Here is a 16,347-nt window from a genome sequence, read left to right as displayed (position 1 = left end):
TTTGGAGACGGAGTTTTGCTCTTGTTAACAGCCCAGGCTGGAGTGCAATGGTGCGATCTCGGCTCACCCCAACCTCCGCCTCCTGGGTTCAAGCGATTCTTCCGCCTCAGCCTCCCGAGTAGCTGGGATTACAGGCATGCGCCACCATGCCCAGCTAATTTTGTATTTTTACTACAGACAGGGTTTCTCCATGTTGGTCAGGCTGGTCTCAAACTCCCAACCTTAGGTGATCTGCCCACCATGGCCTCCCAAAACCTTTAGCTTTTAAATGGCCTTCAGAGGCTTGCTTTTCTTTGAACTTACTTGTAAAAATATTTGGCAACTATCTTCCAAAGATATCACATATTGGAAACTAAACATACACTTACAATCCTAAATGGAATTTTCTCCTTAACTATTTCCTTGCTCCAATTTCTCTATCTTATCGACTTCTCAAGCTAGAAATCTTAAGATAATCTTTTAGTTTTCCCTTGATTATACACTTCCTATAAAACATTTCCATCTGCCCTTTTTTCTCCATCCTTATTATCACTCTCACTTGATGTCTGCAGCACTGCTACAGCTGGTTTCTGATTTCGCTTACCTCTTTTTAACTGAGTTTTACCTACCACCACCTTACTAATCTTTCTGAAATGTAGCATAAATCATGTCTCTAGTACTGAAGAACTTATCATGGATTCTCATTCTTTAGCTATCAAATCTAACCTCTGCTGCCTGCTTTCCAAGCTTCCTTATAAACCACCCTAACCTCTGAAACACACATTAAGAGTCGCTGATAGATGTCCTCACTCCATATATTCCCTCACAGAAGCTATGCCTTTCTCATGGGCTCAGAAATGGTGGACACATTCAGAAGCAGGAAGAAAAGAGAATTCTTCTGTCTCTACTCAAACCACACCTACTTTTTAAACATTCTACATATAGCAGTACAATGTAAACTCCAAGAGGGCAATAATCCTGTCTGTTACATCATCAGTAACTTTTTACTTAAGACAGTGCCTGGCACATGGCAGGTACTTAATAAATATTCACTGAATAAATAAAATTCCTATCACAACAGAGGTCTTCTTCAAACTGGTGACCAGTTTTGGAGAAAGGCAGTATCTGTGTAGTTATTCTGCATTTACTGATAATTAACACCCTTACAAGGGAATGTAGAATTAAAAGTCTCAGGTATTATCTCTATTAGTCTTGAGTTAAGTACTTGACTAGCCAAAATTTAGGTGTTCTAAACAAATTCTCATTATTCTGGACCTCTGAGCAGTTTCTGGTGATCACTGTTCTATAGTATAACTAGGGATTGAGATACAGTTGGAGAGATCTAATGCCAGGGATGGGATACATGTAAACCATCTCTGTGTTGCAAAACAGCAGGCCAACTCACCACGGAGTACTACGACTCTCACTCACATTGTGACTGTTCTGAGAAGACGTAAATGCTATTATTCAATATAATGTGATTCTGTATAGTGCCCTAAATAGAAATAAGGCTCAAAATAGTGGCAGTATTATATGTGCTGCTAGAAAAAAATTTCTACTACTGAATTCATTTACAGTTTCCACTATAAATGAGCTAAGGTACCTTTCTAATACAGATATTGCAAATATTTTATCATTTCACATATCAAACAACAAAACAAAAAAGCAAAACAAGATGAAACAAAAATACAGTCCTTAAATTCAGGAAAACCATAAGTATGTTCATGCCAATATGTAAACTCTACAAATTTTGCTGTTTCTACAGATCTTTGATAAATGCAAGTCAAAAAGCAAAGACTCGAGTAAGAGTAGCTTCCATCAGCTGAAAACATATACCTCTCCAATGAAGACATCTAAATTCAAACAACAGTGATTTAAAAGCAAAAACAAAAACGAATAATGTGTACCTGCAGGAAATCCCATTACATTGAATATTCTGTCCAGCTGGTCATGGTGATAAGGATTACTAGTTTTGATGTCCTCTTGTCGACAGTGAAATATTGGTTCTGACGTTAGTAGTTCTGCAAATATACACCCTATAGCCCAAATATCTTTAAAACAAAAAGAAAAAAAAAAAAAAAGAAAAAAAGGCAAGGAAAAAAGAAAAAGAAAGGTGGAAAATAAAGTGGTTCTTTCCAAAAGAAAATGCAATTTTATTTTCTTGGGGAGTGTCTTCTTTCTTTCTTTCCCTAATAACTCATATTAATTCCTAAGCAATTATAATTACTAAATACCACGAAACATTATTGTAAGTATATATTCCCATGCCATCCACCCCAATTTTTCATTTTGTTTACCTCCACATCACCCAAATGGTTTCACTCTAAGCCCAATTAAATGTACTGGCTGGATTTTGGTAAGTTTTCAATGTCCCAGATGATACCTTTTCTGTGAACTACAGTAAAGCTGCATATGGAGCATGGAACTACAACCAAAGCAAACCAAACAAAAACAAACGGAAAACCCAAACAGTATTTGAAATTGGGCACTCGCCTAACACAATCGGCATAAATTCTTGTGATAAAATATTTTTTATTTACTTGCTAATTTGCAAAGTCTAATAATTACCCTCTCATGTTAGCACTAATGAGTAAGGTGGTATTCCACCAAGAGACAATGCCCAACCTCAAAAAGTCTAAGAACTAACAGCATTTCTATTTTAACAAAGTTTTTCTTTCAAAGTGGTTCTTGATGCCATAAGCAGTGTCAGATTTTGCAAATTTAATATTTAATACGTAGGACAGGAAACAAAAGCAAAATATTACTGTTAACGTGGATTATAAATTCGGCTGGGTGTGGTGGCTCATGCCTGTAATCCCAGCACTTTGGGAGGCTGAGGCGGATGGATCACGAGGTCAGCAAATCAAGACCAGCCTGGCCAACATGGTTAAACCCCATCTCTACTAAAAATACAAAAATTAGCCGGGCATGGTGGCATGTGGCTATAGTCCCAGCTATTCGGGAGCCTGAGGCAGAAGAACTGCTTGAACCGGGAGGCAGAGGCTGCAGTGAGCCGAGATCGCGCCACTGCACCCTAGCCTGGGCGACAAAGCAAGACTCTGTCTCAAAAAAAAGGCGGGGGGTTATAAATTCAAATGAATTATTGACAAAAGCCAGGCAAATGGGTTTCTCTGTACACAACAAAGTGAATTCCTTTCATTCACAAGATACAGATTTACTTTCATTCATATTAACTTTGTACTCAAAAGAACTATTAGTAGAGGTAAGATCTATTTGCCAATTTAGAATTTAAAGCTGAAAATATTTCATTTCTACTCTTAACAAATCCTACACTAAGTACAGTGGTGTGCATATAGCAGACCCTCAACATACAGTTTTTGACTGACCTAACCAATACCTGTGACAAATATAAATAACCAAAAGGGACAAATAAAAATTACTATTTTATCAAAGCTGATTGTTCAGATATGTTAATAACTGTCACTTAAACAGGAAATAAGGAAAAAAACCTAAAATGAGAATTCCTAAATTCCAAAACTGGAATAGAGATATTTAATTCAATATAAAATTACACACATTTACATTTCAAAGTAATAAGTTAATCATCTATTTACTTAAAGATTCACACTGACTGCAGCAAGTGATTTTAAAAAATGACATCATATTTACATATCAGACAACCAAGCCTAGCCAGTATCACCATATGGAAAAGTCTCATCAAGAAACATAGGCCAACCTATTTTGTTTTTGGCATCAAAAGGTATATGGGGAAATTAATTATTTTGTGATTATTCTTTTTATATGGGTACCCCCTATAGATCTAACCTTTGATAATCAACAGCCACATAGGCAGCTAAGTAGGATCACAAAAAGATGATGGATGGCTTTGCATGTTTAAAATTCTACTTACAGCACACCCAATAAACACGGTAACAATTCATCTGGTTATTAAAAATTCCAAAGAAGAAAATAAAATATGTAAAGGAAGATGAAAGGTAAGTAGTTTAGCCATAATTAAAGCTATACTGCTCTTAGCTGAGCATACTGGCATATGCCTGTAGTCCCAGCTACTCAGGAGGCTGAGGCGGGAGGATTGCTTGAGCCCAGGAGTTTGATTCCAGCCTGGACAACATAACAAGACCCCATTTCACAGGAAAAATGTATGCAAAGCTACATTGCTTTTTAAAGAAAAAGTCCGGTCATCAGGAAAAATAGTTTATTGAACCTTAACTCCCTCCCATCCAGTAACTCTTCTTTCTTTGTATCTGCTATTCTCTCTCACCTTTATCCATCTTGCCATTCTTCCTTTCTTCAAAATCCTGATCCATACATTAATCATGAACTTTGAGTCAGCTGATCCAAGGCTATTATTTCAGATAAATTTCTAATTCTTGTAAGTAAGTTTCTTTTTCCTACCTCGTCTTTTTTTTTTTCCCCCAGATTGTGCCCAATTCATGGGAAGTCTCTTTAGTGTTCACCTGACTGCCAAACTCCTTACAAAATGGCTTTCCCAATTAAAAACATACATTTCACCTACTTCTCAAAATGTATGATGCTCATAGGTAGTCACTGGGCTAAGCAGGCAAAAGAAACAGTAGGAACTGGCATGCTATACAGACCAAATTTGGGAGGAGAAAAAGAATTTGCTCAATAATATTTGAATCAACAAGCGTAGTAATAGTAAGCTTCTTGTTTTGATAAAAGGGAAGAGATTCTCATTTTCTCTATTTAAATGTATATTTCCCACTTAGCAGAATGCCTCACATTTAGTGACTATTCAGCTATTTGAGGACAAACACCTGAGCTTAAAAGGCCATACTTTATTTAGTAAGACTTTTTTTTTTTTTAATTTTTAAAATTTTTTTTATTTTTTGAGACAGAGTCTCACTCTGTCACCCAGGCTGGAGTGCAGTGGCTCACTGCAAGCTCCGCCTCCCAGGTTCACGCCATTCTCCTGCCTCAGCCTCCCGAGTAGCTGGGACTACAGGTGCCCGCCACCACGCCTGGCTAAGTTTTTTGTATTTTTGGTACAGACGAGGTTTCACCATGGTCTCGATCTCCTGACCTCGTGATCCACCCGCCTCCGCCTCCCGAAGTGCTGGGATTACAGGCGTGAGCCACCGTGCCCGGCAGTAAGACTTTTAAGACTACTTTAGTGGCACTGAATTAGAGATTGACATCCCTTTTTTAGCCTTCTCCCCAAAGTAAATCAGACCAAAAAAAACAAAAAACAAAACGCTCAAAAGTGAATTAAACTTTGTTCCTGGGATTACAATGTTTACTAACCTATTATTTCCTCTCTTTGATTTAGTGACTCAGCTTGCAGTTCTGCACAACAGAATAAACGACCACAGCACTACAATCTGTTTGTAGTAGAGGGGGAACATGTGAGTTTGATGTGTTCTGATCATATTTTTTTCCCTATGCTTTTGCTCCTTCTTAGTAGCTTCAGTAACAGATTTAACCCCTCCGCTAAATGGTATGTATTCACCAATTATTTATATGTTCAACTAGAAAGGCTCTTCTATCACCTGCTCACAATTCAACTATCAAACAGGGAAGCCAAAATGCTGGGGAAGTTCTTGGGAAGCAGCTTTAAGGGTGGTGTGAGAAATTTGTTGAGCATTTTACTCAATCTTTAGGCTACCTTTGCAGGAGACAGGAGGAATGGGATTGTGTGGTAGAGGCTGGTATTAAGGAAAAGGTTTCATTTTGTAATTCCTTATTCTTATTTTTATTTTATTTTTACTTTTTATGAGACGGAGTCTAGCTCTGTCGCCAGCCTGAAGTGCAGGAGTGTGATCTCCGCTCACTGCAACGTCCGCCTCCCGGGTTCAAGCAATTCTTCTGCCTCAGCCTCCTGAGCAGCTAGGATTACGGGCACCCGCCACCATGCCTGGCTAATTTTTGTATTTTTAGTAGAGATGGGGTTTCACCATGTTGGTGAGAGTGGTCTGAAACCCCTGACCTCAAGTGATCTGCCCGCCTCGGCCTCCCGAAGTGTTGGGATTACAGGTGTGAGCCACTGCACCCGACCTTATTTTGAAAAACTTAAATTAAAAATGGTTTGTGTATGTTACAAATTTTGAATCAATGTTTCAATAGAAGAAAGTGTCCAAGATTGATCTTGGGCAAGCAGGTGTACACCAGACGAGGGTGTGGGCTGGGATCACCAGTGCTGAGAAAATGGCACTGACATTGGTTTCAATCATTTGCACCCAAGTCAGTTCCCTCTGTAACTTCCTGGCCTCAGATGGCAGCTGTTTTTAATTAAAAGCTTAGAACTCTGGCTGGGTGTGGTGGCTCACACCTGTAATTCCAGCACTTTGGAAGGCTGAGGCAGGTGGATCACTTGAGGTCAGGAGTTCGAAACCAGCCTGGGCAACGTGGCAAAACCCTGTCTCTACTAAAAATACAAAAATTAGCTGGGCGTGGTGGCATAAGCCTATAATCCCAGCTACTCGGGAGGCTGAAGCAGAATCGCTTGAACCTGGGAGGCGGAGGCTGCAGTGAGCCAAGATTGCACCACTGCACTCCAGCCTGGGTGACAGAGCGAGACTCTGTCTCTAAATAAATCAATAAAAGCACAGAACTTTCGAGTGTAGGGAGATTTAATTGATGACTCAGGCTAAATTCTCATTTTCGGAAACTCAGGCTAAAGCACTAAATGCGTAAACACACCCCCAGAATGACAGAACGAAGACAACAACTTGGGCTGGTGGTCTTTGTTACTTCTATGGTTCAAAGATGACTAAATTATTGTATGCATATATTCATACTGTCTTCTCAACTGGACTGTACATCTCTTCAGGGTAAGGCCCATAATTTGAATTCACACTTGGTCCTCCTAAGTTTTAAAAAGTTTACATAGTAGTTACCCAATACATGCTTATGTTGGTGAGGAGGAGGGGGGAGGAAAATATGAAGAAAGGCCTTCTCTCTCCCAAATCACACAGCCACTGGGACAGGAGAATCCAGCTTCCTAAGGGCTGGTAGTTTAGATTTGCGGCACACACCCTGCATTAGAACTGCTAGACTGCAGAATATCCTAGTGAATAAAAGGTTATATAAATCTTAATGCTTCCAATAAGACAGAAGCTTCTCAGGAAAAATAAGAAGTTAATAAACAATGAGCCAGAGTCACGAGTTTCTGCGACAGCATCACTTTCTTATTTGTAGAGTTTGTTAATACGCTTTACCAAAAGTAACACTGCTTTTTAATATTCTTTTTCTAAGTGGAAAAAATCGCTGTGTATCATATTAGTTTATATATGTCCTTAAATGCATTTAGAGTACGCTTGCAAAAAAGATACCCAAATATGTACTTAGGTAATAACATGTATTCCAAAATAGGACTAGATAAATAATCCTTATTTTTCCTTTTAACTGACTTAAAAAACTAAATATTAATAATTTTATATTTATAGAAAAGTTACAAAGATAGTATAGAGAATTCCCATATCTAACGGACTTATTTTTCTGTAAAATAAAATGTGATCTTAAGGCATGTATGAAGATTAATGAACATAAAGATTTTTGGAAATGACATACTGGATTCAAGATTAATATGGGGGAAAGATCACAAACATTGCTCCTTTTCCCTTCCTGAATCTACATTTAATTGACAGCAAAGTAATAAAAGTGCAAATGCACAGTAACAAGAACAGAAGGAGACTGTCAGAGACAAGATTCATTCAAGTATCCAACAAAGAAAACTGAGTTCTCACCACATACTATATAGGCACTGGTTTGCAATGGTGAACAGTGAGGTGAGGTGTATTTGTTTTAGTGGAGTTTAGATACCCTTTGAGTCAATGAAGACAATAAGGTAAAAGAAAGTGTGAAGGAGGAAGTAGGGTGCTATTCTAGACTATGTGATCCAGGAAGTTCTCTCTGAAGAGGTACTATTTTCACTAAGGTCTGAATGTAAAGAAGAAACTGGCCAAGTGGAGACCTAGAAGATGGAAGGCAGACAAGACAGTTCAGAGAAGGTCTCAGGACACAGTGCTGTCGTTGAGTAGGAAGCAGACTTTTCCCCTACAATGCTGTGAAGATTTTGTTCTTGGGAATACCAGCTACAAAGTCTGTATTTGAACAGGAGGAGCTGATCCTCCTCCCTACTCTCTATGATCACCCCGGGGCTGCCAGGCACATACAGCATGGGCCAAAAGTTGGAGGACTCTTCCCTGAAGACTTCGGCCTCAGAGGAAAGACCTGCACCTTCTGGTATGTAGAGGTTACCCCAGGCAATGGCGGCTCTCTGCTGGATCACCCTAAAGTTCTCACTCTTTAAGTCCCATGATTGATACGAAGTTCTCAAGCAGTTTTAGTAACCTGATTTTTAAATACAAAGAGACACTCAAGGGTCACCAAACAGTTGAAGAACGCTTGCGACATGGAAGGGAGAGATCAAAACATGCAATGAAAAGAGTGACTATAAAGAAAACACAGATAATTATTCTGGGAATACTGCAAAGTACAAACAAATCAGCAATGTTGTCATTGTCTTCATAGATATTAGGCTTTTCTTTCTATGAAAAAATACAAGATACTATGAAAAAGTAATAATCAGAAAACAAGAGGTTTTTAGAAATGGATATGACAAAGGCAGAAAAACATGAGAAAAAAAGTAGTATAAAGGATTAATCCAAGAAATTCAACATCTGACGACACTGAGTTGAGGAAAGAGAGAAACAGAAAACACTGAGGAGGAAATCAAAGGACTACACAAGAGAATTTCCCACAGATTCAGGATATGAACTTCAGATTGAGTGTGCCCACCAAGTGGTCAGCCTATCACTGTGAAATACAAGGATGAGAAATTCTATTTGTTTCCAGAAACAAAAAAAAAAAAAACCCAGGTGATCTACCAATGACTAGGAACAAGACTGGCAGGGACTTCATTAGCAATGCTGATGTTAGAAGGCAATGGAGGGGTGTCATCCAAGTTCTGAGAGAAAATTCTTTTGTACCTAGAATTGTAAACCTGGGCAAGCTAGCAAGTATGATACCGGCATTTTTCAGAAATACAAGAACTAGAAATTTTACCTCTAAGATACAGTTCCAAAGGAATTTACATGAGAACATACTGTAGCAAAATAAGAAATGAAATCCAGAAAGCAACAGATCTAACCCAGAGGAATAAAAAAGGGAAAAGGCAGGATGAAATGGTAGAATATGCTTGGAGACCAACCAATCCAAACTAGAAAACTTCAGGATGCAGTTACCCAGTAAAGGAGAAGTGTGTTTGATATCATCCTGGAGGATACAGAGCAAGTTAAGGAAACCATACAGACACAAAATAAAGAAAAGAGGAAAGGTAAAGCACATTAAAAAACTACTTGATGATAATGCAACCAAAGAGAATGAAGCAGAATAAGGTGTGAGTAATGGACAAGCAGTGGTGAGAGGCCTGGCAGCTGAGCATTAAATTCACAACAATTCGTAACTTAAGTATAAACAACTGTGGGAACTATGGTTAGCAAACAAAAAAATGTAAACACTGACAAAGTGATGATGATGATATTGCTAATGCTGCTTACAGATTGAGAGGCTGGTAGGGGAAGAAGTGTAAGAGCACTACTTTCCTCATTGTTTATAATAGGGAGGTGATTGATATCATTAAAAACAGAAAAGTGGATTAAAATGTCCTAAAGTGCTAATTTTTTTTTTCATAATGTCTTTCCTTTAATTTTAGGGGGCACTTTTAGAAGTTACTATTTCTTTTGGTAAAAGAAACACTTGTCTGAAGTTAAAGGACTTCAAAATTGTACTGTTTTATGAATTAAATATAAAACTAAATAGAATGTATAAATGATCCCATTTAATTACAAAGATTTTTGATATCTTTCTATGCAGAGAGAGGTATGTGGAATGATATACCCCTATTGCTACTGATAGTATTTCTAGGTAGTAGACTTTTGAGTTAGGCTTTGCTCTTACTTTTATTATTTATTTATTTATATTTTTTGGGACAGGGTCTCCCCATCGCCTAGGCTAGAGTACAGTGGTGTGATCATGATTCATTGCAACCTTTGCCTACCAGGCTCAAGCAATCCTCCCACCGCAGCCTCCCGAGTAGCTGGAACTACAGGCACATGACACCACGCCCGGCTAATTTTTAAAGACAAGGTCTCGCTATTTTGCCCAGGCTGGTCTCAAACTACTAGACTCAAGCAATCCATCTGCCTCAGCCTCCCAAAGTGCTTGGATTACAGGCATGAGCCATCACATCCAGCCTGCTCTTATTTCTGTAATTTGCTATACTACTTAATTTAAAAATATATAGGAATGTGTGTCATTTAAAGAAACTTAAAAATTCATGGAATTTTAATTAGTTCTGCTCACCAATAGCTTTGGTATAATGCCTTGCTCCAAGAAGTAGTTCAGGGGCTCGGTACCAGAATGTAACCACCACTGGATCCAAATCTGCTAAAGGCTTCAAAGGTGAATTAAACAATCGGGCAAAGCCCATGTCGGCTGTAAAATAAAAAATAAAAAAAAAATCATGCTAAGTAAATGGTTTTTACAAATCTAACCAATTAGTCTAATTTACCATCTTATTCAGTAAGATGAAAAATGTGCTGAATTCTAGGCGAAGAAACCAACAAAACATCTTATCCATTTTAGAACTCTACAAAAAGCAAGTCTGAGAGCTCCTTTCTCTTCAAATTACTGTTACCCAGTTCTTCAGTGGGGTTATAGTCAAGCTCTGCTGCCTGAGGTCAAGGGTGACCTTGCTTCTCTGGGCAGATTTTTCTTTCCATGTGTCACCCCACCGTTAGGGACAGGGTTGTTGAGCTGCATTTCCATTCTTAGTACTGGTCACAAGCACCAGGAAATGGGATCAGTTACAGTAAGGCTTTCCATTATTTGCATCAACAAGCCTGTTCACTAGTGTAATTAATCAGAAGTTGACTATGCAGTATTTTAACACCATTATTTCCCCCATTACTTGGGTTGAATTTCACTAACTTAATTTTAAGGAATCACAGTATTTTTTTTTAAAAAAAAGCTAGGTAAGACTTTAAAAGTCATCTAATTAAATCACCTCCTTCTCCAGATGAATATGGTTCAAGAAGTTAGGTGATTTGACAAAGGTCACAAACTCATACCTCAGAGCTAGAACTGAGATTAGATACAGTTGGTCATGGCATTTAACACAGTTTAACATGTAGTGTAGTTATTCGGGCATGGCTGTTTATCCTGCTATACCATAATCTTTTAAAGGCAAAAATTGTGTCTCTTTCATATCTATCCCTAATAGTATCACATACAGTTGTCATTACACATAGCTTTTGCCTAATACATGTTGAATGATCATTATTCATACCACCTATTCAAAAATTTCAAAACTCACCCACCATTTGATAAGTTTAGTTCTGTTTTCCTAAAACACATTTTTTAATGAAGTAGGCCTTACTTTAATCAACTTAATTACGAAGGTAAAAAAAAAAAAAAACCCAAAAGTTGGCAAATAATTAAAACTATGAGTAAGATTACTAAATACTGATTTACAGAAGAACTAGTATTTCTTCTTAAATGTGAATGCTTTAAGATGTAGTGTTCTCCAAACCTGCCATCATATACATTACATAGAAGTATAATTCCAAACTAGATTTAGTGTATTACATAAATTTTCCCTAAATTATACAGTAAACACTTTTGTAATTACTGTTCGGCTGGTTCTTTTCTATTTTGCATGCTTTGAACTTACATTTGAATTTGATGCCACCAAAATGGACTGGAGAGACTCCTTTAAAAGCACATGTAAAGACTTAACAGGCATTTTTGAGGGCACTAGGGTGAGGGTCTGCTTCTCAAGGAAAGCCAAACTTGGAGTTCGTTAAGGCCATCAAATCTATTCATAACTAAACATTTGCAAAGTTGTATCAAAAACAGAGTATTTTAAGAGTCTAATTAGAAGTGGAAAGTGGGATCTGGGGGGATTTATAAGGAAGAATATTAGAAGGGTTAAGAACACACATGTGTTTCTTTGTTGGTGAAGTGATACAAATCAGCTGTTACTTCCAATTTACATTAAATCTTGTGATCAGAAGTTACTATTAACTTTGTTACAATCCTGATGTCTTTAAATTAATACAATTTAAACATTTCTTCTACACATACACAAAACAAACTAAATATATGTTGACAAACACAACTTGGAAATGACAATGAAAAAAATAATCAGATTAAATAAATTTAGTTTTATCCTTACAGATGATCAGACCAGAAGTGGGTAAAATTTTGCTTTGATATTTAAGAAAATAGAGCTATCAGAAAATATGTAGAGAATGCCCATTAATTTTTTTTTTCCCATCAGGCAAAGGCCTACTACAAGACAGTCTCGTTAGAACTTAAGGTTCTGTACCTATCCAGCCTCATGGTTTTCCCTAGAGTTTGTGTTAATAACTCCTAATCTAGAAGAGGTCAACAGAGGCATAAGTGCTCATCTAATCTGACTCAAGCAAACATGACTGATAGGATTATTAGCATGCTGTATGTATGCCCGTGTGACTAAAGGTGAGGCTGGCCTCTAACAGAGATAGAAGCCCCTCACCTCTAGAGGCTATTTTTAATGAAAGCAGAGGTTTCTGGGAAACTTACACGGTTTCATAATTAGAATGTTTCAGTCTTTAGGAGTGTCTGACACCTTTCAAGAGTGTGAAACATTTTTCACTTTTATGCATACTCTTTAGAAATGGCTTCGATCATACGGAACTATATGAATATATGCATATTACAGCAAAAATCAGAAGTGATATAGCTGCCTGCAAAAGTTTTAAAAGAGTGCTACACTGTGACTTAGCAAAGATATAACATACCAATTTTTACTCTTCCTCGCTCAGGACCTTCACCCATAACTAAAATATTAGCAGGTTTCTGTGGAAACAAAATAGTGTTTTTTTTCAGTAGACAGTAGTGGTTTCTTTTAAATAGACAATATGCCAATATAACACAAATCCACCTTTTAAAAAATCTCATTTATTCGAAAATTAAAACCAAATACAGGAAGTCACCAAAGAAACTGTGCATGTATATATGCAAAGTGGTATGCAAATTTCATGAAGGCCCAGATATAGCGTGCTTTTCTCCACAGAAGGCTGAGGCTTTTCTTGGCCTTATTATCAGTCTGTTTTCACTACTGGCAAGCATCTCACAAAGTCATGTTGTGGTTCCTTCTCACTCTTTCAAGTACATAAAATGTCTTGCTCTGACTTTAAAGGAAAAATGAATCGAGAAAGATGATTTAATACCAAGTAGCAAATTAATTACAGGCAAGGAATTACCAGAAATCCTTTTTTGGAAATGACGAAGTATGCACCTACATTTAAATAAATGAATTATTGAGGAATTTAACAAAGTACTTTAGAAACAAGTTAGTAAAGTAATAGGAATTTTTCACGACAGGAACAGTTTTGAGGTTTTCATTTTTAAGTGAAAAAGTAAGCTAAAATTTAAAGTAGGAGTTTACAAAGCTTTCAGTTTTTAAATCTTTAAAATATATACTGATTGCCATCTACAGTCTTTTATGATGGTATCTACTACACTAATGAATAAAGGCTGCCCTTTCTTCAGGAAAGGGAAGGAGGAGCAGGAGTGAGGCGGGATGAGGGGAGAGAAAGCAGAAAGAGGAAGAAAAAGGCAACGGGTTTACTCCTTACTCGCTCTGCTATTCTGCGACCTACTTGATTTGACTTGAATTTTACCAGTCTGCTAAATAAAAGTGAAACTAGATTAGAACACCTCTTCAAATACTGACATAAATCACTTTAAAATCAAAGATCGTAATGAAGTCTGTTTATAGTGGTAACCATTTCACAGGCTTCGCTGACCATATAGAGTGATGGCCCCTAAGCTATTACTGCCAACGTTTAATGTATAGTATACTAGCCTATCACCTACCAAAGATAATTATTCCCAGCCAAAAAAAAAAAAAAAAGTATTGCTGAAATGGCAGCATTGACATCTCAGAGGTTAAAAACTCCTACGATTTTTAAAGTTGAGTCCACTAGGCACCAGAGAGATTAAATGACTTGCCCTAAGCATAATCAGCAAGACTGGGTAGCAGCAGAGTCTGCCCTGTCTTTGAATAGTCTGGGGCTCCCTTCCTAATTTATCATCCTGAAAGTACTTTTATGTAGCAATTTTTGGAATTAATATGTACTGCTGTAATAATAATACTGATGTTTTATTCACAAAAAATCTCAGAACCTATCTATCACTACTCCCCCGCCCCCTGCCCCCCAAACACACACACACTTCTAACCACAACACTAACAGTAGTCCCTGGGAGCTACACACAGGTGCTACCCAGGACAAATAAAATTGTTTTCATGCACCACAGTAATCAATCAACACTGGTTAAGTCTCTGTGGTCTCTTAGGACCCAGCCAATTGCAGAGAGAAACCAGATTTCTGAGATAGTGCAAACTGTTGAAGGCAGAGAAAGGCTTTCCAAATGGAATCAGGCAGCATTTCTACTTGGCTAAGGGGAAAAGGCTTGCTCCCAATTCACAATGTGGACTCAGGAAGAAACTTCCATGTTTATGCTAGAACTCTCCTCTCATGGTTCTTCAGAGCAGGACTCCCTAAACACCTGCTGAATACACTCCCTACTCTTTAATCCCATTTTGAATCTCTTCCCTCAAATTCATCTTCACTTCTGCTGCCAGAGTCATTTTTATAAAAGACAAGTCTGATTATGTCACTCTCTTGCTTAGAACCTTCCACCTTCCACATGGAAAATTATTACAAGAAGACTAGGTAAAAACAGCAGAACACAAAATGATATATAGATTGTGATTAGAACTAGGTTAAAAAAAAAAAAAGTTCCTGTGAATAAGGACTAGAAGAATAAAAGTGTAGAGTGATAGAGGTATGAATGAACCTTTTCAAAAATGTCTTTGCTTTCACTATGTTTTACGATTATGATTAAAATATTATTTTGGTTGGGTGCAGTGGCTCACGCCTATAATGCCAGCACTTTGGGAGGATGAGGTGGCAGGGCTGCTAGAGTCCAGGAGCTCAAGGGCAGCCTGGGCAACACAGTATGACCCCACCTCAACAAAAAAATTTTTTAAAAAAATTAGCCAGGCGTGGTGACACATGCCTGTAGTTCCTGCTGAGGTGGGAGGATTGCTTGAGCCTGGGAGGTGGAGGCTGCAGTGAGCCGTGATCATGCCACTGCACTCCAGCCTGGGCAACAGAGTGAGACTCTATCTCAAAAAAACAAAAACAAAAACAAGCCAGGCACGGGGGCTCACGCCTGTAATGTCAGCACTTCAAGAAGCCAAGGTGGGCGCGTCACCTGAGGTCAGGGGTTCGAGATCAGCCTGGACAACATGACGAAACCCCAAGTCTACTAAAAAATACAAAAATTAGCTGGGCATAGTGGTGTGTGCCTGTAATCCCAGCTACTCCGGAGGCTGAGGCAGGAGAATCACGAAACCTGGGAGGCGGAGGTTGCAGTGAGCTGAGACCAGGACATTGCACTCCAGCCTGTGTGACAGAGTGAGACTCCGTCTATAAAAAAAGAACACCTACTTCTACTTTAACTTTGATTGGTCCTCCCCCACCCCTACATGAGGTCCAGTCCTTATGACGGGATGCTTCCCATCATCGGCAGCCCTGCCTTCCCTGCTTCCCACTGCTCCTGCTGCCTGTTTTCATGTTTTTGCCATTATTTGAATAGACTGCAACCTTTCACAACTATGTCATTGCTATGCCATTTTTTGTCCCTGAGCTTTCTTCTGCTCTAAAATTGGATTTTTCCCCTCTCCCTTAATGACAGAAGTAATACACAGACATTTTCTCAATTAAACAATTCAAACTATAAAGCTGCACACAGTTAAAAAAGTCCCTTTTACCACCCATGCCTCCTTTACCCTACCCCAAATCCCACTACCTTCTCCAGAGGTACAAGCTGATTAGATTGCCGTGACTGACTTTTCTAACACTGGAGTATTCAATCCTAAAAGATTCTCTCCATATCTGGCAAAAGCGCAGTGAATACGTGCACATGTCTCTCCTCTGTCCATCGGAGATGGAGTGGAAAAGATCTCACACCATCTTTTTTTCTCCTTCCCTCTTTTTAAACACATTTTCTTACTCATTCAGCAGCTGGGACACACTTCTGAAAAGCCCTGGGATGGATGGTATTGGCTTGGCACTTGACGATGGGGAAAATCCCTCTCTTGCTTTTCATTTCAGGTTTCTTTTATTCTAGACTTACTGGACTGGTCGAGTTCTAAATCTTAAGTTTGACCACTGGTGAGAGGATAAATAGTATCTTTGTCAAGGTCCAACCTAGTATTAGAGTTTGGGGTCCAAGCTCCAGTTAATAATTAAAAAACTACTTTGCTAGGTAACTCACTGCCTACTGCGCCATCTGAAGCAGATTCC

The 16,347-nt window shown here is 38.4% G+C and overlaps 1 protein-coding gene across 1 annotated transcript in view; it reads right to left on the bottom strand.

The window, feature by feature from the left end:
• Window positions 1-16,347, bottom strand: part of CDK8 (cyclin-dependent kinase 8) — a 70,572-nt gene that overhangs the window by 10,168 nt on the left and 44,057 nt on the right. Inside the window, exons 4-6 of the mRNA XM_011999958.1 lie at window positions 12,768-12,825; window positions 10,288-10,419; window positions 1,887-2,030 (exon numbers count right to left, since the gene is read on the bottom strand). Coding sequence (XP_011855348.1) covers window positions 1,887-2,030; window positions 10,288-10,419; window positions 12,768-12,825 — 334 coding nt within the window. The remainder of the gene's footprint in view (window positions 1-1,886; window positions 2,031-10,287; window positions 10,420-12,767; window positions 12,826-16,347) is intronic.

Source organism: Mandrillus leucophaeus, unplaced genomic scaffold (genome assembly GCF_000951045.1).
Source record: "Mandrillus leucophaeus isolate KB7577 unplaced genomic scaffold, Mleu.le_1.0 Scaffold61, whole genome shotgun sequence".
In the NCBI taxonomy this organism is placed as follows: domain Eukaryota; kingdom Metazoa; phylum Chordata; class Mammalia; order Primates; family Cercopithecidae; genus Mandrillus; species Mandrillus leucophaeus.
The sequence above is the reverse complement of the archived record's forward strand: the minus strand, read 5'-3'. Positions and strand labels throughout refer to the sequence as shown.